Source organism: Lepidochelys kempii, chromosome 21, assembly GCF_965140285.1.
Source record: "Lepidochelys kempii isolate rLepKem1 chromosome 21, rLepKem1.hap1, whole genome shotgun sequence".
In the NCBI taxonomy this organism is placed as follows: Eukaryota; Metazoa; Chordata; order Testudines; family Cheloniidae; genus Lepidochelys; species Lepidochelys kempii.
This window is the reverse complement of record NC_136400.1, coordinates 3,489,289-3,512,570: the sequence shown is the minus strand read 5'-3', so window position 1 is coordinate 3,512,570 and position 23,282 is coordinate 3,489,289. Positions and strand designations below refer to the sequence as shown.

General features: G+C 42.6%; 2 protein-coding genes across 3 annotated transcripts; both read left to right on the top strand.

Moving 5' to 3' along the window:
• The first annotated feature begins 58 nt into the window (after window positions 1-58).
• On the top strand, window positions 59-8,024 carry ATP5PB (ATP synthase peripheral stalk-membrane subunit b). The gene is made up of 7 exons (XM_073319900.2): window positions 59-173; window positions 254-296; window positions 1,886-2,031; window positions 2,735-2,898; window positions 4,344-4,469; window positions 6,569-6,748; window positions 7,685-8,024. Exons 1-7 carry the CDS (start codon window positions 146-148, stop codon window positions 7,754-7,756), a joined length of 759 nt encoding a protein of 252 aa, XP_073176001.1. The 5' UTR covers window positions 59-145; the 3' UTR covers window positions 7,757-8,024.
• Window positions 8,025-8,126: 102 nt separating this feature from the next.
• Window positions 8,127-22,577, top strand: LOC144929623 (uncharacterized). Of its 2 annotated transcripts, none has more exons than XM_078849789.1 (6): window positions 8,127-10,695; window positions 12,873-12,933; window positions 14,531-14,627; window positions 16,205-16,299; window positions 18,158-18,237; window positions 21,392-22,577. In XM_078849789.1, the coding sequence occupies exons 2-6, from the start codon at window positions 12,891-12,893 to the stop codon at window positions 21,530-21,532; spliced, it is 456 nt and encodes a 151-aa protein (XP_078705915.1). In that variant the 5' UTR covers window positions 8,127-10,695; window positions 12,873-12,890; the 3' UTR covers window positions 21,533-22,577. The 2 variants fall into 2 exon arrangements, with proteins under 2 accessions (XP_078705915.1, XP_078705914.1); XM_078849788.1 differs by having other exon boundaries at window positions 14,528-14,627; window positions 21,392-22,571.
• Window positions 22,578-23,282: the final 705 nt, after the last annotated feature.

Below are 23,282 nucleotides of genomic sequence, written 5' to 3'. Positions count from 1 at the left end.
ACTTTTACCGCTCCCGCCCCCACCCTCGCGAGATTTGGGGCGTTCCCAAGCTCCTCTCGCGAGGCTTCATTCTCCGCAGCCATCTTGCCGCCGCTGCGGCTGGGGTCACCGGGACGGAGAGGGCAGCGCCGCAGCCGAGCCGACAATGCTGTCCCGCCTGGGCCTGCGCGCCGGTGAGTGGGGCCCGTCCCCGGGGGGCGGCTGGGCGCGGGCGGGCCGGGGCTTTGCGCTGATCGCTCTGTGTCCTCCCCAGCTCCGGCGGCGCTGAAGAGCCTGGCTCCCTCCCTCTCCGTGGGGTAAGTGCGGCCCGGGCGAGGCGCCGGGCTTCTGGGCCTGCCCCGGGCGGGGGTGGGGGGGAGGTCAGGACGCCTGGGTTCTCTTTCCCCTCCGGTTGGGCGGGGGTGGGGAGGGAAGGTCAGGACGCCTGGGTTCTCTTTCCCCTCCGGTTGGGTTGCTGTGGCGTGGGGGGGGGAGGTCAGGACGCCTGGGTTCTCTTCCCCCTCCGGTTGGGTTGCGGTGGGGGCCGGGGGAGGTCAGGACGCCTGGGTTCTCTTCCCCCTCCGGTTGGGTTGCGGTGGGGGCCGGGGGAGGTCAGGACGCCTGGGTTCTCTTCCCCCTCCGGTTGGGTTGCGGTGGGGGCCGGGGGAGGTCAGGACGCCTGGGTTCTCTTCCCCCTCCGGTTGGGTTGCGGTGGGGGCCGGGGGAGGTCAGGACGCCTGGGTTCTCTTTCTAGTGGGGTCTGTGGGGAGACGGGGAACTAGGAATTAAGATTCTGGGGGCCTGTTCCTGGGGCTGGGGGTTAGGGTTGCTGGCTGTGCTAGACATGACCTGTACTACCTTGGCATGGAGCTAAAAACTCCGTGACAGTCTCTTCTGTGAATCCCTCTTTAGGTTAGATTAACCGTTCGCATAAGCAGGCGGTTGTGCTGGTTTAACTCCTATGCCCACTTAATTCAACCAGTGAGTGTATACACTGTTATATCTGTTTAATGGCGTGATGATAATGGCTAGTTCTTATATCACACTTTTTGTGAGTAGATCTCCAGGCACTTTATAGAGGGGGTAATTTCCAAACTGGTTATGTTGGTTTAGCTAGCTTCTGCCTAGTACAGATACCAGCAAATACAATATTAGTAGTGTTATTTCAGCTTAAGACTATCAACAAAGTTAGACCAGTTTAAATTGGTATAAAGTAACACATTTAGCTTGAATGGTGCAACTTTGTCAGGCCCTAATATTTGAGCTACCTTCTGGTAGCTATTTGAGTGCTATTATCCACCCTGCTTTGGCAACACTCAGCTAGCTTCTGATCAAACTTTTTAATATGATCAGGGTTCTGGAGGTTGGGATGCTTCTGTTTGTCGGACCATGGGCAAGTCACCTAAATTTTCAGTCTATTTACCTGTTAAATCGTGATGATAGAATTTGCTTCCGTTATGCATCTGGAAGAATAATTTTTTTGTTAAGCATCTTGAGACCCTTCAGTAGAAAATTAAAGGAATGAAAAGTATTCTTGTAGAAGTATAGATTTGCTACAATTTCTCATTTAAGTTCCTGCTGTGAATCTTCAGACAGGATTGTGAAGGTCTTTTTTCTTTTTCCATGTACGTGCAACCTCCATGTGAACCCATTTGCTCATGTGAAACTAGGTAAAATCTACCAAATCTATGCAAATAAATAGATGTGTTTACCAAGGGTAAATTTGTATAAGCATTAACCAAAGTCCATTTTGAATGTTTTGTATACAGTTTTGACTTCTATATAACTGAAAATATTTTGGGGCCCTCATATAAGAACAAGTGTCCTACTCTGAAACCTAACTTCATTTGAGACTTCTTTTTTTGCAAAGGAATACACTTCACAGAAAATCTGTTTTTACTCATAGTGTATTACATGCGTCTAGACCATTTCACACAGGTCAGCACTGCTTGGCTCCTTTACCACCCCTCCCTGAGAAAGGAGGGCAAGTTCGTCATGGGTTGATCCCGGAGGAATTTTTCCAGTTCCTGTATCCTAAAACAGGAGTCACAGGTTAGTGTGTTGTACCTTTGTGGGTTTGATTTTGATTTCTTGGTGCTGCACACTTGCTATGGCCATCAAGTAAGGCAAAGTGTTTGAAAAGTTTAGGTTTTACTGGTGTGAGTAACTTGACATTGATTTGGGTAATGAATTTGCTTTTGTGGTGGGAAAGAACACACTCTGTTTAGGGTATTGTACTAATTATAGACTTGATCCTGCATGGTGATAAGTTTCCCTCTGAGATACTGAGAACCTTCAATTCTTTTGAAGTCTGGGACTCAAATGGGGGAGTTGATCAGAGGGCACCTTACAGACTTTAGCGTTCAGTAAAGGATAAGTCCGAAGTGTGTTATAGGCCTGATTAGCGGAAAAGTTTTTGCAGCTGCTGGCTCACAGTAACTTCCAAACATGGAGGTTAATGCCCTATGCTGAGAGGGCAGCAGAAGTTACCGGTAACATATTAGGCCTTCCATGGTTACTTTCTGGTGATGGAAGTCTTCATATAACAGTATATCTCTGGGAATGGTGTAAGATGGAGTCTATCTCATTCTTCTACCGGAGTAATCCTTTTTGTGGAGAGGTGTGACAAGTCCCTCAATATTCCTATGTAACTTAAAATAATTAAATACCTAGCTCTGCTTTCAGTCAGTTGAACTTGGAATGGATCTGTTTCCAAGTGATGTATTTAAAACAGTATCCTTTTTATCTATTTTAGGGCCCTATGTGCTGGGGACAGGGCTACTGTTCTACCTTCTCTCCAAGGAAATCTATATAGTCAACCATGAAACGATTGCAGGTGCCTGCACAGTGGGAGTCCTCATCTATATAGTTAAAAAATATGGGGGTGATGTAGCAGCTTTTGCTGATAGGCTCAATGAGGTAAGAAAAAAAGAGAACATAATCTAACTTGACACTGATTCTCAATCAACAATCCCAGGTGTTCAGTTGCTAAAATCAGTTTGGAAATAAACAGTTATTAAGAAGGCAAATTTTAAAAAAATGAAAAAGTTCACCAGTTCTTCTAATATTGAAGAAAAGTAATGGCTTTTTTAATGATAGTTCTCTTTGTACAGTGCAGAAAGCCTACAAAGCACTTTACAATAGGTGTTCTGTGCCAAATAAATCTTACAGGGCACACTTAGAGGCAACTTAATTTAAATTCATGGACAGGTTTGATGTAGAATTGTGTACAGTGTGACTGTCTTGCAACTAAGTGTTCTTGCATTTTGACTGGTAATCTACTAATCCTGAAGAAATGGATGAAACTCTCATCAGAACAGTACTTCCAGGCCCTGTTGGCTAAGGGAGCCAGAACTTGACTATGTCATGCATGTTTAGAAGCCACCTGTTTGCAAAATGCTTATTTTATGGTATTTTGCCATGGGTGTCACAATCTAAAATTAAAGGGCTGAGGCATAGTATGCATTTATAGTTGGTGTCATGAATCAATATCCATATATGTAGAATTTGAGTAGCATTTTTCAAAAGCAGCTTAATTCCCATTTTCAGCAGTGACTTGGATGCTTGGGGAGCATAAGCCTCTGACTTTCAAACTTACCTGCTTTTTAGCTGGTGTGGGGTTTCTTAGAAATAACTAAACCATGTACGTGCATTTTGAAGCTAGTGCATTGCAGTCTTTATTACATCTACTTCAGAGTGAAATGGAGGAATTTAGTCTGGAAATTAGAGACCTTGTTGCCTCATTCTTCATATTTTGGGAGCATGCTATTTTATTTCTGTACTCTTTTATGTGTGTTCCTTGGTTCTTTTCTGCAAAGGCCTTTTCTATGCTAGAAAGGGTTTGCTTGTATAACTGTAGCTTCTTTCTAGTGTAGACAAGGTCTTGGCCTAAATAAACTTGTACTGTAGACCTGATTTACCAGTGCTTTTGTTGATGTCGCTTATTTCAGTTGGGTAATTGGGTATAAGTTCCACTAGTAAAAAGGCTTTTGCCAGAATAAGCTGCATCTACCCTAGGATTGTTTGCAGGTATATCTGTACCGGTAAACCTTTTCCAGTGTACACAAACAGAAAAGTTCTTGCCTTGTAGCTTATATTGGGTCCCTGATTGAAATAAGCTATACTGACAGAAACTCATCTGTGCTGGTAAAACTGCATTTATGTATGTTTTAAGTGTAGACCAGGCTTAAGCTTTAAACATGGCAGCTTGAATTTCAGTTACTGTTCGTGGCTGCCTCTCTTCACCCTCAGAACTGATAAGTTACAGTTTAAGGAGACGGTGCAGTTTTGAGCAATCAGATAAGCGGTTGATCTTTCCTTTTCTTACGTTTCAGTCTGGATTTTAAAGTTCCTTCTTATTTCAGGAGAAAGTTGCCAAAGCTTTAGCTGTGAAAAATGATTCAATCAACCACCTGGAGTCAATAATTGAACAGGAAAAGAAGGAGCAATGGAGGGCTGAAGGCCGCAGTTATCTCTTTGATGCCAAGCGGGTACGTTATTACAAATACAACTTTACAAATATCTTTTTACATGGCCCTCAGAGACTCTCAGGATCTGTGGTTATATGTACTTAAGCAACAAACGTTGACTATCGGTACATTAGGCGTGGCAGGTCACATAGACAATTAAGTTGTATGACATTTCCCATTATAAGACCCTATTTTCAGTTGCACGTAACTTTACCAGAATTATTCAGGCTTTAATTTTTCCATCTTGGGTGTCTGCCCCAGCTTTTTTTTTTTTTAAATCTTCCTTGAAAATGGTTCAGCCGTTTCAGAGAATGAAGCTAGGGAAAAATACATTGTTAGAACATTCTGGCGACCTTTCATTTGAGAAGTTCTAGAATCTGCAAGTTATGGAGTAGAGACTTGAAATTTGGCAGTTGGAGGCCTCTGTGTTGAGGGTGTTCCTTTTGCAGTCCATGTTGACCTGCCCAAATTTGGCCAAATTTTAAGCCTTTGAAAGATCACAGTTCACACGTACTCAATAGACATTCCTCAGAGTTTAGCTGCTAAATTTGTCAAAGACTCCATCCATACTGCAGCATAGGGCTAAGCAGGACTTTCCTGTCAATTGCAGCTTTGGGCTGCTGTGGAAGTGTTGGGTCTGAGCACATGAACTGAGAGCAGGGAGACTATCTTGTGCTGTCCTGCTGAGCCCAGGCAGCATGGAGGAGGAAGCTGCCTAATTTGAATGAAGAAGGGACAAGAGCCAGACCTGCAGGTGTGTAGATTGGGATGGAGTGTTGATTGGGTAAGAGGGGGAGTGGTGACAGATCAGGTGAGGTACTTGGCACGGGGACAACTAGGACAAGAAGCTGGGAGGAATGGGATACTGAAATGGGATGAGGAACACAGGGAAGATGAGGGGCTGAGGGCCAGGGAATGAACTGGAACTGTCTGGACAAGGAGAATGGGCTAAGAAGCCTGAGGAGTGGGGGAATGAGACTGGAATAAGAGTCTGAGGGGTAAGGAAGAGTGGGACAGGGATGGGCTAGGAGGGGTCGTAGGGGGCAGGGAACAGTCTGTCACCTCCTTTCCAGGTCTTTGTGAAACCCACTGGCAGAGTGTTTCCTCCTCCTCTAGTGTTGGTCCACCTAAAGAGTTCCACCTACTGCTGTATCTGCCGCTGTGGCAGAGGTCTGTATTGTGGATCTAAAGGTTCCAGCCCTGCGGATAACCCATGTGGGTGTCAATGTGACATTTTTTCCAGTTTTTTAAACCTAGGAAATTACACACAACCTATTTTAAAAGAACATGATGGTGAGAGCTCCTGTGTAGAGATGGATTAGGCTAGTTTTTTGCCAAATATTCATCTTGAGTATAAAGACACTCCGTTGAAAAGTCTAAAATGCAGCCCATTTTTTAAAATACTACAGATATTTAAATAGTGGGACTCTCGCTTTTTGACAGACTATATAGTCTTTGTATATAGTATAGAGTTTGGATTCTAGGGTTCAGTTTCTGTCTGAGACCTTGTGAAGTCATTTAACTTCTGTGCCTCCATCTGTGAATGAACACACAGCCAATTTTTGTAAAATACTCTAGGTTCCTTTGAAAGGCAACATGAGAGTGTAGTGATCGAGGGACATCTACCTAGAACACCTCACTGCACATTGGCAATACTAGGAGGGATGAGCTGGAGTGCTGATGAGAAGCGTGGTCGGGAAAGTAACTTACATACTTTCCAGATGGATTGTATTTTCTAATGGACAACCAATCCTAAATTCTCAACTACTGAGGGATAATCTTCACTCACTGATATATTTGCTTTCCACAACCAACTCTCTGTATAACTTTTCAGGAGTGATGTATCCAAATACTAGGATGCTAATATCTAAACTGTATTAAATGTATTGATCTATATTTATTGCTGATTACGTATCTTACGACTTTTAAAACAAACTTTGTATTTGTGGATAATCTAAACATTATACCCAGATGTACAGACACTCTTTTCTTAACCTGTGTATTATATAATTTTTAACATTAGTGTTAATACAAATTTTAAATCTGAAATAAAAGAATACCAGTGAAGATGGTCAGAAAAGTCATAATAGAAAATTGAAATGCATCTTTTCCCTGACTAGAATAACATTGCTATGCTGCTAGAGACTAACTACCGAGAGAGGCTGCTCACTGTATACAATGAAGTGAAGAAGCGGCTAGACTATCAAATCGCTGTACAGCAACTGACGCGTCGTAAGGAACAAGATCACATGATCAACTGGATAGAGAAAAACGTTGCCCAGAGCATCACCGCTCAACAGGTACTTTTAGTGTCTGAGCTTCTAGCAGTTCACTGTGCCTCCCGTGTCCTAATACAGAACACTGTTTTCCTCACCTATCTGCCATCTCTGGCCAAATATGACTCGTATTTCTTTGGTTTGCTCTTCTCTGGCTGGCTCCCAGAGGGCCCGAGGCACATGCCTACTCTTCTGAGCAACACAAAAATGCTGAGGACTTGCAGCATTTCTTGATTCCATTTGGGTTGTGGTTGCTGGTTGCTTCTGAGAATCCTGCCCAATGACTCCAATTGAGGGAATACCTTCCAGCACAATGGTGGGTTGTGGGTGGGAGGTATTGCCCAGGAGGCTGGGGTACTTCCGTGCAGCATCCTTTGATGTAAAGCATAGATGTTTAAATGTGAATTTTTAAGATGACTGGCAACTGCACATTTCCCTTCCTTGGTGCCTCTTCAGTGGTCTGTCTCCACACTGGGAGGTGAAGAAAATGGGTAGACCTAGATATGGAGTTGAAGTGCACTAAATGGGGAGTTCATTTACATAACGCTGTCTTCTCTCCTCCATCAGTTCTGCCTGCGCTTTGGAGGATCCACTCGCTCTTCCCAAAGCTTACTCTTCCTCTAGATAGGTTGGCCTGCCACTTGCCAACGTTCTGCAGTCTCCTTTGAATTGTGCAGGCTGACTGTTTTGTAGGATCAGATTTTGATCATCTAGATTGATCATCGCTTGCTAATGCTTGAACATAGACCAATATTTGGATTTCCATCTCCATGACTTTCTTAGGTGGTTGTGCAAAGTATTAATCATACATGAGTTGGAACTAGATCCTTTCTGTACTTGGCTTCAGTTTTTACCCAGCAAAATCAGAACATAGCTGGTGTGCACAAATGGTTCGTGCAAATGATTCTTTTCCCTAAATTGTTTCAAGGCCTGTGAAAGTCTATTCATTTCCTTTTTCAGGAGAAGGAGAGTATTGCCAAGTGCATCTCAGATTTGAAGATGTTATCGAAGAGCCCGCAGGCGGCAGTATAATTGCACGACATTGAATTCCAATCAGCTCTGTGTGGCATCTGTGATCTGCTGTTGGAAACTGTACAACTGTAACTCTCAATTAAAATAAGTTCTGTACGCTCCCTGTCTGACTAGTAGCACTGAACTAGCAGCAGTTCCAGAATATGTTTATGGCAGTTAATTCTGACATGTGAACAGGAACCTATGTACTTGTTCCAGTTTGTTTTTATGCAGAAATTAGGATTCTGCAGATGAATAAAAACATAACTCTTCCTTTGTTAAAGCCAAACGGTTCATGTTTCTTTGTGACTGGCTTTGACACTGATTCACTATATGTCTAGGCAAGTGACTACTTTTGCCTGTGCCTCAGTTTCCTCCACTGTAAAATAAGTACATGGGAAACGGGAAAGTGAGGCATGATTCATACTTGTAAAGCATTTTGATATCCTTGAGTAGTATGAACAAACAGTGTTTACACTAGATATACATTTGGGTTATGGCCTAACCATTACACAGACAGCAATGGCTTATTTGTTCCCAGGTGGGGAGAGGGAAGGAGAGAGGCACTATGCAGAGTATGTTATACTCCACTTGCTCTGGAGTGTGGGGAGAGCGTAGGAGGGTAGTTTCCCCCCTCCCCCTTTTTTTCCCCCAGATGTCCTATATTTCTCACCCTATGTGCTTTTTGGGGGGGAAAAAAAAAACAAAAAACTTGATGGGTATTTTTGCACATTAGGTTTTCTGATCTCTGCCTTGCAACCATAAGCAGTATTTCTGTATATGATGAGAAGTCTGTTACATGGCTCGCCTTGCAAGCAGAAGTTCCCACGATGAAGCCCTGCTGGCGGACCATAGATCATATTCCACAATGCTAAACTGAAATTTTGTTATGACGCCTCTTACTCAATGAAAGAGGGGCTGCTCTTCCTTTGTTTCTGTGGGGGGAGAGAAAGGTCCCTGGAGTCTGTGAATGAAATGAATGCTTAGTGTGTTGGGTGTGTGTGTGGTTTCTTTAAACAAAGCCTCAGCCTCTGTCTGTCTTAACTTTCCTGTGGATCTTGTTAAAGACTAATGCTCTTAATTGTGCATTTCTAGCATGGTACCCCTGTTTTCTGGATGAATAGATGGCTCCCTCCCACAAACAGGGATGTGATTATGCTCCCTATGGTATGATACAGTTGCCTTTAGAAATTACCAGTGGCTCTGAGAGGGCTAAAGCCACCTTCCACCTCTGCACACTGTCTACCACTTGTCTCCTCCAAAGCACATACCCCTTTGACTTTCTGTTAGCAAACTGAAAAATCAGAATTGTCAGTGTCACTTTCCTCTGTACTCGTGCCATATAAATCTCTCTGTGGATTCTACATGCCCACACTAACTACTGTCCCAATTTGCAGTGTCTCAACAATGAAAAGTGAGCTAAGATTGGGCCAGCTACTAGTCCACAGGGGAGGAAGTTGGGAGCAGGAAGTAGCACTGAAGGCAGCTATGAACTTGACTTGCTATATATGTGTGTTGGGACAGATTATTGCAGGGAAATAAAGCAGAGAAGAAAATAGTTGCTAAACCAGTTTCTTAAAACTCAAGGAAGTGCAATTTCCTTCCATCTGTGGTTCCAAGCTGAATTAGTTTTGTTTCTCTCTCCCCCCCCCCCCCCCTTCCTGCGTATGTTCTGTAATGGAGCTGACATTTGTTATGTGTCCTCAACTTCATTGTATTGTTACCCATCTACCTACTTTACCTCTAGCAACAATAGTCAGTTCTGTAGTGAGAGGAGTTTAATGTAAGAGGCACTTTGCAAACAGGAATTAAATAGCTTATATTTCCAAACAACTGGAGACCACTACCCTCATTCCATCTTACTTTCTATCCATTGTACTAGAACAGCAGGCACAGAATTCATAACTGAACAGTGGTGACATAAGCCCAACATTTAGGCTTTTTGTTAATAAACATTTCTACTAATCCTACCCGTTCAAAAAAATCAATTCAATGTGAAAATAGGTTTATGGGGATATAAACAGGTCCTGAGCAGAGTGAGAATCCAAGCACGACAGTAACGTGCCAAGTGTTGACTAAGGACAGGTAAATCACTTGGCTTACATTTGAACCCACTCAGTCATCTTGACTCAAATGTTATTGAGTGTGTGTTCCACTTACTGGAGATTTGAAAAAGGAGCAAGTAGAGGGAGAATTCTAATTTAAAACAAAAATAGAGAGCCTTCCATTGATTGTCTGATCTTTTCAGGGGTGGAGGTCTATTCCTCACACAAGCCCTAACTGAGCAAAACACTTAAATATGAGTAATCTCATCATTACTCAGCAATGCACATTACTTTGGTAAGTAATTTATTCACAAGTTACTTCCCATTGAAATAATAAGATTATTGCGTTTAAATGCTGTGCTGAAAAGGTATGAGATAATTTAACACAAGGGGAACAAAACTTTAGTTTTTTTTAAACATGGTGATTCAATTTAAAAAAAAAATAGAACCAATCATAAAGATTTCAAAGATTCAAAATGTCAACCAAAATTTTGACTGGCTTTGTTAAAAACAAAGCTTTAAATTCAGAGGAGAAAAAAAATATTCAAGAGATTTGCAAAACCAAAACATTCTCTTGTGTTCACTCTCCCTTAATAAGTATATCAGAATTTTGACACCTGATTTCAAACATACTTGTTTGCCTAAAAATGGGTATTGTTTACATGAAAAAAATGGGTGATTTCTTGTGTGACAAAATCTGATATTACTGAATTTCCTCATGCATGCAAGAAAAGATCCTTTCTAGCCCAAGACCGGAGATCTTTCAACATCTGAACGGATGTAGATATGTTGAACTACCTCTGATAGCTGTTACTGGTCTGCTTTGAGAAAGGGGAAAATCAAGTTGTTTTTGCAGCTGCTAAGGCTTTGGAACATTTTCCTGGTGTCCAGCGCGCAACAATTTCATAGAAGGAGGTAAGATGTAGTTATTTCATTTATCTTAATTAAAAACATTTTTACTGGTAAAGAATAAATCAGTCATATTTATTGTCAAATCTGGTAATTTTCAGATCGTGTCCTGAGATTTAAAAAATACCTTTTCCTCTTTGTTGATGTGTGAAAGACCCACACAAACAATAGAGGACTAACTGATTATATGGGGGAACATCAAGCGCTGTCAAATGCACAACATAAACTGAAAAGAGAATTTTTTCCTAACCTCTTTCAGTTATATTCATAGCTGCTGCAAAAAATAGTAGATACAAATTTTCATGCAGAAGTGTGGGTTTTACATTGGCTGTTTCTCTTTCAGATTGAAACAGAATTTACTTTAGTCAGTGTCTTTAACAGTAGATAGACTGTATGTTTATAAGTATGGAAAAATATTCCGAGTATGGCCTAGTAGAACATTTCAGGGTGCAGTGCTGACCAGTGAGGGGCTGTCACCCCTGCCCTGCAACCTTGGGTGCCTCACAATGCTTTGCTGATGTAGCTTCCAACTTTGCTTCCTCAGAAGCATGCTGTCAGCATGCAGGTTACTTCCTGAGTGTCTGTGTAAAGTCACCATGCTGGTCCAGCAGTTCTGACACCAGCAGCCTGACAGCAACACACCCACCCACGCTATGGCTTCCAGCAGCCTTCATTACTATTTGCAGGGTGACAACAACACACTACAGTCCCGGATTTTCCTTTAAAATGTGTGTTCTGCACTATTCAGCCCTCTCCTGGACAGTCCAGACATACTAGGTCTGTTGCCCCTCTAATAGGATCAATACACAACAGCTTGCCACCTTAAATGGAGTTACCCAAACAATTCACAACACTGGATTATTTTGATTAAAGAACAAAACTAGTTTTTAAGTGAGTTACAAGTAATGTATTAAAGTCAGAAATGGATATAGGAAAAATAAAGATAAAATGCTTTCTAACCTAAACAAACTAGACTTGGTTCAAAGTGAAGTCCCTTACCACAGGTTTCTGGTAAGATTGCTGACCAAACTCTCAGGCTAGGGCCTGCTCCCAAAGTGTAATGGCTGTTTGTTTCATCTTGGGTGAAAAGAGAGAGATGGGTAGGGAGAGATAAGTGGGGGTTTGCCCCTCATTTTCATAGTTCAGTCACTCTTAAAAGCATTTTCCTGAATGTGACCCCTAGTTAAAGTTCATTCCAGCCGAGAGCAAGGAAACATGGAGTCTGCTGGAGGAAGGAGGCTTCAGGCTGTTTCTTTTCACCTGTGTATGCTGAAATTCAGATTTTCTTTGTCATCTTTCTTCCTCCTCTTGCTGTCTGAGGACTCTGTTTACAGTGAAATGGAGGTAAACAAACATTCCTTTGTTTAAGCCAGGCCTGCTTCACCAGTTCTACCTGAGGGGGCTATGTGTGTTTGAACATGTCCCTTTAACATCATACAGGGGGTTTTTCATAACTTTGCACATAATGACAGGTTTCAGACTAACAGCCGTGTTAGTCTGTATTCGCAAAAAGAAAAGGAGGACTTGTGGCACCTTAGAGACTAACCAATTTATTAGAGCATAAGCTTTCGTGAGACAAGTCCTCCTTTTCTTTTTGCACATAATGTTGCTCCATCCATTTCACCATGGTATTATTCATCAGTGAGTTATTAGTTTTTAAAAGGATACCTCACAAGGTGTATTTTGTACAAAGATGATTACAATAGTCTGCAGGGTGTGAATACAGGGGTGCATTCGGTCACACCTAGAGGTGGAGTGAGATACTGGTTGCCATGACTCCTAGGTTTTGTTGCTGTCTCTGCTACTGACTTGCTGCCCATTTTGTTTGGACAAGTTATTTATTCTCTCTGTTTGCTACACCTCACACACACTCTAAAATGTGGATAATACTTTCTTAGCTCGCAGGTATGTTGTGAGGCTTAATCCATTGCAGTTTAAGCATTTTGAGCTCCTTGGATGAAAGCCTCCAGAGAAGTACAAATTAGAGTAGACCCAGAATTTGGGTTTCCAGTACAAACTATTAATACTAGTAATTAATAATGACCCGGAGACACCTGTCCTCCATGAATCAGACCAGGACTTTAGAACACATTGAGACACAATCTAATGATCTTAGAAATCAGAGACTCGGCCCAAAATCTACAATGTTTTCTAAACAGTATATACGTACTTTTTATCCTTAGTTACCAGAAGAAGAGAGAATGGGAAGTTCGTCCTCGAAAAACAATCATAAATCACATCCAGGTAATTGCATCTTGCACAGGGGTATGACATTACACTCTGTATTCTTTATGAAAATATGTTTCTGTTATGGGTATGACAAAACTGAAATGCAAGATGGCTCACGTAAGATATCCTTGGAAAGGTTGTGATTTACTGAATGTGATTATCCAATTTGTATGCATGTATCATTTCTGTATCTGAAGTTCAGATTATGGACTATGTAACAATTACAACTGAGTGTGTATTGGGAAGACACCCACCAGACAACAGGCCATCAGATTTGATGGGCCATTAGGAAGAAACAAGACTGTGAAGATACTAATCTCTCTCCTTCCTGGGAGGGGTCCTGGGACTAGCTGTGACACTACTAGGTCTGGTGGTCTTGTCACCTGATATTAAACATTGTCCTGGACTTCTTGTAACTTTCCATTAAAAGGAGAAGGGGGTCAAGTTTGGGAAACAAAAGATTCCTGCCTTATGTAAATCTTATTTAAGGGTGGGGAGGATGGCAAATGGGACTCTCCTCCGTGGCCTACCCAAGAAGAAAGACTGCTAAAAGTACCTGAAGGGACAAAGAAACCAACCTGCAGGGAAAGTCAGGGGTGAGTCCAGACTGAGACGGGTCCAATCCGTAAGAAAAATAACTGGAACTCTGAGTGAAATGCAACCCTGCCTCCTGCCTAGATTCAACATATCTTATTATATCCAATGAGAAACTACATTTTGTAACCTGTTTCTTTAGTGAATCAAGCTTAGTTTGCGTGTTTTATTTTATTTGCTTAGTAGTCTGCTTTGTTCTGTTTGCTATCTCTTCAACCACTTAATCTGCTTTTATAGTAAATAAAATTTGTTTTGTTTATTAAACCCAGTTTATGTAATTTCTAACTTGGGGGGGCAAGAAGTCATGCATATTTCTCTTCACATTGAGGAAGAGGGTGAAATTTTATGAGTTTGCGCTGTGCAGATTTTTGTATATAGTGTAAAACAATACGTGAGTGCTGGGTGAGCCTTCTCTCACAGAGCTGATTTCAGTCTGTGTCTGCAGCTGGTTGTGGCCGTACCTGTGTTTATGTGCTGCAAGAGGCCGGAGAGCCTAATACAGCAACACAGGGAGAGGGAATCCAGGCTGGTGGAGCAGGAGAGGCTCACTAAAACCACAGTACATCAGGTGACATCCTGGACAGGGGGTCCAACCCATCACAGGGAGGAAAACCAAATTCTGTTCTCAGTTACACTGGGGTAATCCCAAGACTTCAACAGAGCTGCATTAGTGTAATTGGTAATAATATTTGGGCCACTAGACCAGTACATCATCTCACTTCTCTCTGTGAGACATTTTTGAGCAGCAGTAATAGTGTGGCCGTGTAATTCTCACAGAACATGATTTACCATAGCCCAGCTTTCATCCACAGACCTTTGATCCTTCTCATTCTAATTAGTAATCATAAAAAGAAGATTTTAAAGAACGTTCTCACACCAATGTACGTTAATAGCTCCCTTGTGGGTCATGGGCCTCTGGACAGAACAGATCCCAATACTGGAAACACTGCTGCAGAAAGAAACTTATTTTAAGAAACAGATAACATGTTGTAATGCTCTTTGTATTCCCTTCTAGCAGCACCATCATCACCTGCCGCCCCCACCAGCACTGCCAGCACCAGTTCCAGCACAATTACTGTAGTCACGATTACAAGAGACAAGAGCATATTTGATAAGTAAACAAGAACTATTTTTGTGGGTTAATTGTCATGATGGCAAGAGATCGTTCACGGACTCCAAGGAGAGTTGTTATGGGCAGTGACTTCAATTTTTCTAATTGTAAAGGGTTGCTCGGAATTTGCTACAGAATCTGTATATTTATATTGCTGATAAACATGTATTCATCATCAGCCCTTAATGCAATTCTAATGAAAACAACATAACCAATAAGTCATAAAGAGCTTGAAGTAAGTGCTGCATCAGATTCCAAAAGAGATGTTTTTAAATTAATAACTCTCTGATACATTCACCACCACATTTTGATTTAAATGAGATAATAGAACAATGTAAGTTGACAGGCTGATGTGATATGCTCAGTGGTGATGCTGGGATATACTGTTTAGCTTTTCAAAATTTCATGGAAATGAAAATGTCAGGCCAAATTCTACACCCATTTACACTGTTGTAAATCAGGAGTGACTTCATTGACTATAGCAGAGTAACTTCTCATTTACACTGGAGCAAATGAGAGTGGATTCTTGTCATCCGTAAGTGTACAATGAGCAGAAATATACCTCATGACTTCTTCAGAGATATAAACTGTTAGTAAAAACACCCATTACTGTTCTCCCCCCCCCCCCCCCCCGAGATTTTCTCCAGTCACAAGAGACGCAGGTTGCAAACTGTAATATATTTCTTACAGTGTGTGAATTGGATAATCTGCCTCCAGTAGATTAATGCCTTCAGTGAATATCCCTGTGGTCCGGCGGTTGTATATATTTGAATTTAAATCTGAAGTGAGAGGATATTTTTCTTTTTTGTGTGTGTGTGTTTGCCTCACAGACTTACCTTTTTCATCAGATTTATGTTCATTTTCTGAATGCAGCATTTTTATGTTTTTGAAACTCAGGCTCTGTAATGGGTGTGAAAAGCCAAAACATTTTAAAATATACACTGAGGTCCTCATCGTGCTCCACTTCAAGACATTAACTTCAATGGGAGATAGGTTTTATGGTCTCCAGTACAGTGCTTTCCAATTACCAGGCCAGGCTCAGTCCTGGTGTAAGTAGGTGCAATTCCACTGAGATCAGTGAAGTTACATCAGGGCTGAATCTGGTCTGTTTAGATCAAGTCTCTTTCTGTTACTTAGAATTAAATATGTTACTGATCTTGTTACCCATATTTATTCCTGTGAATGTGAGGGTCCATAGTGCAGCTTGCATAACCTGTGGTAATGCTTTTCATGCCAATAACAATATCTGAATGACACACTTATTAGATGCAAACATCTCATATTATCACACAGATTTTTTTAGGTTCTTTCTTCCCTCTCATTTGGAATTTGGGCCCACTAAATAGCAGCTCTCTGTAGACATGTGATTTTGATATCCAATAACATCTATCTATCTCTATTAACTCAGCTCAAATTCAGTGCATCGGGCATGGTTCTGGAAGTTTTGGTAACATTAGTGTTTGAACTCAGCATAGAGCCCTGAGGTGCTGAGATAGTATTGGCCAGTGTGGTAGCCAGGACAGAGAGCAGGAAAGGGAAGAGCTGTTTGTTTCTGACCCACTGTATTCTGTGCACTAACAGCCCTGAGTTCCTCTACATACTGGTGGCCTGTATCTCTGCTGTCCTGTTGACCATACTGGTATTTACAATCGTCTGCTTTATCAGGAAAAGGAAAGGTAAGGGATGTGCAATGAAGAATAATGCTTGCAGGATATTGGACTGCTGTAGCTTGTGGCAGAGGACAGCTGGTTACCATGGGCCAGGTTCTCAAAGGTATTTAGGCACCTAACTCACATTGAGATCAACTGGATTTAGATGCTTAAATGCCTTTTAGCATCTAGGACCGAGGATCTCAGATGTTCCACATTCAAATGTGGTTGCTGCGGGTGCAGGTTTTTCATTGAGGAAGTGATGGTGTTCACTTAGGATCTCCTTGCCATATCTGTTCAGGGTAGGCCATAACATAACTTTGGGAATGTGATAATGCCACCACCTTCAGAGCTCTGCTTAGATGATATCTGTTTGAATGCAGCATTAACAGCAGTGACTTTTCTTTTTTACTATTTTTGTATTTAGGAAGCGTTAGTAGGTTTACAAACGCTTGCCCATGTGAAACAAAAACATCATTACACCAATGAACGTTTGTTGAAAGAAACATTAGTCAGGAATATAATAATCAGATCTCCATAGCAGGGTGTTGTCATATTACAGAGTGAGTGAGCATCATGACAATACCTATGACATGTCATTTCTAGTGATTTGATTAAATTGAGAGAAAACTCTGATTACACATATTTAACCATCCACACATGTCTATCTAATGTTAATACTCTAAAAAACCCAGACAGGTGTGCTGGGTTTTTTTGTATGTGAATGTACTTTGAGTATTGAATAAATGGTAGCCAAAAGTATCTGTTTGTAGCAGTGACTTTTCATCCACCTCTTGACTCTGGGCACCACTTCAGCTATAATGGTGGTAATTTTGCCATCATGCAATGAAGCATAAAGCCCACTGTAGCCAAGAATAGTGACTATTAAAAACCCGAGCCAGATTTTTCAAAGCACCGAGCACCCACACCTTTCAAAGGTCTTCCTGTGGGAATCCACACAGATAAGATCCAAGTTACTAGATTACTTAGGGTCTGTCTTCGCAGCAAGGTTAGTTCGGCCTTTTATTCAGGTGTTGCTGTTGCTCCAACTCCCTCCTGTCCCCGCACATCACCCATATTTAGTGATGCTTTAAACCCAAATTAACTGGCCCTTTCTGGGGATGTGGTTTTGAGCCAGGCATTTCTCTTTTCATTCAGACTGGTAACCCACCTACTTTGCAGTGAGGATGCAGGCTAAGCCACGCAAGTGAAGTGCTGATAGTCTTCCAGTGCCTTCCCGCAATTCCTGCTGTGTGATCAGAAGGGTGGACAAATTCTCCCACAGTTCCGTGGGAAAGTATCATAGAGGAACTCAGTTTACAGCAAATACCAAGAATCCAAGAGTCCTAGCCCCAGTGGGGGTACAGTGACTTGAGTTTGGCTTTGCAGTGTGGCAGCTAACACCCAGGCTAGGCTAAGCAGCAGGCAGATTCCATGCACTCACTCTGCAATGAAGAGAGACCCTTAGATTGTAAGCTCTTTGGGGCATGGACCCTCTGTTTGTTGTGTGTTTGTGTAGCACCCAGCGCAATGGAGTCCTGGTTAACGGCTGGCGCTGCCAGACACCATCCCAATACAGACAATACAGTAAAATAATACAGGGGATGCAGGTCAGAACATACTGTACATCTTCTCCTCACGCTGCTCCATGCTGCACACTTTGGGGTTCTGCCCTTCCTTCTCCAACCTGCCTGATTAAAACTTTATTTCCATTTGCAAAACAGTTTGCTCCCAATTTTTCCTGTGCCCTCTGCACTTCTCCACACCTCATGAACTGGATCAATTCATCCAGGCCTTAGAATGATTCTGAACGCATACCCAGGGGGTGGGGATTTCTTCTGGGGCCTGGCTGTCGTTGGTACATATCCCTTTGTCTCCATTACAGATCACAGTACACCCCTAAAGACTTCTCAAGAGCAGGATCCTGCAGATACTGTGCATCAGGCACCTGCTGAAAACACCCAGGTAAAGGTCGGAACTGGTTCCTTGGGGTGTCTCATGATGTGTCTTAGATTCTCTGTAGAAAATGCTACATTGTTATAAATGTGAATTTGGGACTGAAAAAAGGAAGTTTGTTCATATAAATGTAACAGTTATTCAGAGGTTCCTTTTACCTTAAATTATAGCTAGTGCTTTCCCTTGGAAAGCAATAATCACTCCTACCTATGCCACCCAAATGCTCAGTTTCTCATCTCTGCAGCCTCCTCCTCCCCATCAGCGTGCTGTGGTGCCAGAGACTGGAAGAGGTGTTTGTAGAGGGACCGAGATATTTCCTGCCCTGATTCAAATGCTGCATTCCCCAAATACCTCAGGGACTCAATCTGTCACCTCTGCGGTTCCTTAGAGATGGGATGTTACCTCTGACATTTATAAGGGTTATAAGCCCTCATGCTTCAGGGCATAAACCAAACACTAACTGAGATGATTAGGAAGAAGCTTTTCCTTATGGGCAAGTTATTCCATAATTGTCCATTATGGTATTGATTCCTCTGAAGTCTCTAATATCGACCATGGTCACAGGATACCAGACTAGTGGACCATTGGTCTGGCAAGTTCTGTGTTCCCCATGCACAGGAACAGACTGCTCACACTAGACTACATTTGAGAGCATCCTAGAAAGCAAAATGAAGGGTAGGAAATCCAGTCAGAACTCCAGCAGCTCCTCACTCCCAAATAATATTTGCAGGTTCCTACGTGTCCTAATGATGAGATCACCTATGCCAGTTTGATGTTCAAACAGAAGCCTCAGTCAAAGATTGCTCTGTAGTTTGTGCTAATCACAGTGAAATGAAGACATCTTTGCTGTCTGCAGTTCAAATGCAGATGGAAGTTCTGTCACCGCCCCTCAGTTCTGCTTGGAATCATGTTGCCAAATATTGCATGTATCACATCAGCTGATTTATTTAAGCTACATGGAGGTCTGTCCCACAATGAAGTGTTGGTGAGTGGTCAGAGCAGATCACCAGGAGTTCAGATTCCATTGTTCTCTCCCTGACTCATGGTGTGAGCTTGAAGAAATCGCTTGTCTTTTGTGGCTCCATTTCCTTATTTATAAAACATGGATAACCTTGCTTGTGATGACTTTGTCTCTTTTCATTCCTCCTGCTATATTTTTGTGATCCTTCAAACAGCTTCTGAAACTTCTTTGCATGTGTTAATAAGTGACTAGATAAAGGCAGGAAATTCTTCTTTCTTATAATCTGTGCAGATCTGTCCTGTCAGATGTTCTCGTCCCCTCTCTGACTTCCTTTTACACCCCCTTCTTAAATTAGTATTTACTCAAATAGTTCATTTTATTGTACCTCCTCTTTTAATTGTCAGTTGCTTTGGTTAACTGTGTTTGTTAATCACGTAAAAATAATTCTCCATAGTAGATGGCATAGGGAAAACTCTGCTTCCTGATGGGATCTTGAGATGAGTACTTTAGGTTGTTTTTCTGGACTTCATGTCCTCTGTAGAATTTTAGGTTCAAATAAATGCTGTGACGCTTATGAAATCCATGGCCACAGTGGAGATGTTTAAAAAAACATGTAACAATAAATAAATAGCGAGGACCCATCACACGCTGGGGGAACATCAAAGATTATAATGGCACATTCATCCATAGCTTTACAAACACTTTACAAGGTGGGTAAGAAGCGTTACCCCCATTTTACAACTGTGGGAACTGCAGCAAAGTTACAATGAAGCACCCTGCCCACCACCAGATCCTTGAAGGAGGAGGGGAGCTGTAGGGAAGCCCTGCTTATCCAAGCCAGGCAGAGGAGGGATGGGGGCTCGCCTCTGTTTTAGCTGAGCACAGGGAGCTGTGTTCCATTCCCCCACCACCCACACACGCTCATGCGTAGGGAACTGAGGTACAGAGAGATGAAGGCCCAGATCTTGAAAGGTATTTAGGCTCCCCAATCAGTGGGAGTCAGGGACTTACAAATTGTTGTGGATCTGGGCTGAAATGACTTGCCAAAGGTCACACAACACATCAGCAGTAGAGCTGGGAATGGAATCTATATCTCCAACAGTCTCATGCTCTGTTACTTGAGTACTGAACCCTTCTTCACTTTGGTCAGTACATAAAACCAGATTTTCAAAGGTATTGAGGAGCCTAAATATGCAGATGGGCACTTATTTGGATTTCAGGTGCCTTGGGCCAGATTTTTAACTCCAGTGAGAGTTGGGCACTGCCTTCTAAAAAGCCCACTGGATGTCTATCTGCATCTTTAGCACATAAATATCTTTGTAAATCTGATTCTATTTCTCTTGCGTCGATTAAACTTGCTGCACACCTCAGCAGAAGTCAGTATTCACAATATCTGACAAAGAGAAGCCAAGTTTCGTAAATGGAAAAGAGGCAGAAATGTCTAGAAACACAAACACATTGCTCAGCATTTAAAGAAGTGAGATTAAATGGCCATATGATGACTGCAAAAGATAAGGGATGAGCAAATGTGCTTTATGACTGACACTGAGATCTGTTCTTCTCCACTCACATTTAAAACCACCATTTCTTTAAGCACTAGTGTATCATGATACCAATGACAAAGGGACACAGCCTTGGGGGAACCATGATTATATTAAGAAAAGGAGTACTTGTGGCACCTTAGAGACTAACAAATTTATTAGAGCATAAGCTTTCGTGAGCTACAGCTCACTTCATCGGATGCATACGGTGGAAAATATAGTGGGGAGATTTATATACACAGAGAACATGAAACAATGTGTGTTACCATACACACTGTAACAAGAGTTATCAAGAAAGATGAGCTATTACCAGCAGGAGAGTGGTGGGGGGACCTTTTGTAGTGATAATCAAGGTGGGCCATTTCCAGCACTTTACAAGAACAGTCGGAGGGGAAATTAACAAAGGGAAATAATTTTACTTTGTTTAATGACACATCCACTCCCAGTCTGTATTCAAGCCTAAGTTAATTGTATCCAGTTTGCAAATTAATTCCAATTCAGCAGTCTCTCATTGGAGTCTGTTTCTGAAGTTTTTTTGTTGAAGAATTTCCACTTTTAGGTCTGTAATCGAGTGAACAAAGAGATTGAAGTATTCTCTGACTGGTTTTTGAATGTTATAATTCTTGATGTCTGATTTGTGTCCATTTATTCTTTTATGTAGAGACTGTCCAGTTTGGCCAATGTACATGGCAGAGGGGCATTGCTGGCACATGATGGCATATATCACATTGGTAGATGCACAGGTGAACGAGCCTCTGATAGTGTGGCTGATGTGATTAGGCCCTATGATGGTGTCCCCTGAATAGATATGTGGGGACAGTTGGCAACGGGCTTTGTTGCAAGGGTTTGTTTGGTTCCTAGATTAGTGTTGACAGAGCCAGAAGAGTACCCAGAAGTCACCTACTACAGGACAGGCCCAACAAAGGAAATAACAGAATGCCACTAGCCATCACCTTCAGCCCCCAACTAAAACCTCTCCAATGCATCATCAAGGATCTACAACCTATCCTGAAGGATGACCCATCACTCTCACAGATCTTGGGAGACAGGCCAGTCCTTGCTTACAGACAGCCCCCCAACCTGAAGGAAATACTCACCAGCAACCACACAACAAAAACACTATATGCTTCCTGCCTTTGTCCCTCTATTTCAAGGATTCCCTGCACCCCCTTAACCTCTCTCATGCAGAGGCTCTGTGTTAACCAGTTGTTAATGGCTGCCATCAACTGGTTCTTTGATTATGGGCAATCAAAGAGGTGGTTGAAGCTGCTGCATCTGTTAACTAGATGCCAAGGGCTTTGTGTGTCCATTGTTTTCCTATTTTCACCAAAATCCATAGAGTTCTACCCATTGTTCCTACATCATTTTGAAACTGATTGGATGCAGGGTTCAAAAGTTACCATGTTACAGACAGACAGAAATGCCATCAAGTTGAGTGCAGGACCTGGCTTCGCTCAGCCAATCATGAGTCTTCATCACTCAGATGTCACTGCAACACGCTGTCTCATTTGCTCCTGCTGGGTGCAATTCTCCCCTGTGCAGAAGCCAGCACGAGGCCTAGGGACCATGTAAAATTAGGGCTGCCATCTAGCCAGAGTTTCCCAGGATCATAGCTGTCCTGGGAAATCTGTACAGGTGCACACTGCCAGCTGTCCAGGATCATCCCTGAGCTCCTGGTTTTTTGTACCTTAGCAGTGGCAATCCTACTTAAAAGTACAGCTTACGTGGACTTAATTAGCAGATAGGCTGCACATTGGGTCTCTGCACAGCCGGCACAGGGGTAAAAATCTGAGGTACTTCCAAGGGCATCTACCACAGGTCAGAGAGAATGCCGTGTTATGCCTCGGGGGGGGGAGGGGGAAATGCTTCGGACAATACCCCTGGCTGGGAAGCAGACAGACATTTTTCAGGGTGTGGTGCGGGCAATGGACTCTCTTGGCAGAGAGAAGATTAATAGAGACTCTCCCTGAGCCTTGTAAACAACACAGGTGCCTATCCTCATTGTAATGACCCTGACTAAGAGGGCAATGGGAATGGGCTCAGCTGGGGTGAATTACTAAATTCCCCTATAAGAGATGTGTGCTGAGAGTAGGGGGAAATGGCAGCTTGATAGGACTGGGAAGAATAGAATTGCTTCACCTCGTCTCTGGGAACGATGGGGTAGCCAATGCTGTCCGTTGGGGTTCCGTTTAGGAAGGCAGGGTAGAATGATTCTCTTAGAGCTGTGGGGTTTCAACGGGAGATCTGGCTGGGCCAATCTTTTTTTCTGCTTGTTTGTGACGTCTGGTCTCAGGAACGCTCACTTTGTCTCTTAGCCCTATAGGGGTGTTGGTCCTGTGCCTTCTTGTGCTCGTCTGGTCTCTTACGAACAGTGTCACTGCACGTGCCCTGGGAATAAACCTTCTGTGAGGCCCACAGCTAACTAAATGGGGCCCCTGTCCAAGCCTCTGACAACCCACAGCAGCCAGCTGGTCTGTCCGGTTACTGACGAACAGGGGTTCTGCAGGGAAATCCATGGGTGTTACACAGTCTGGCTGAGCTCCCTCACTGAC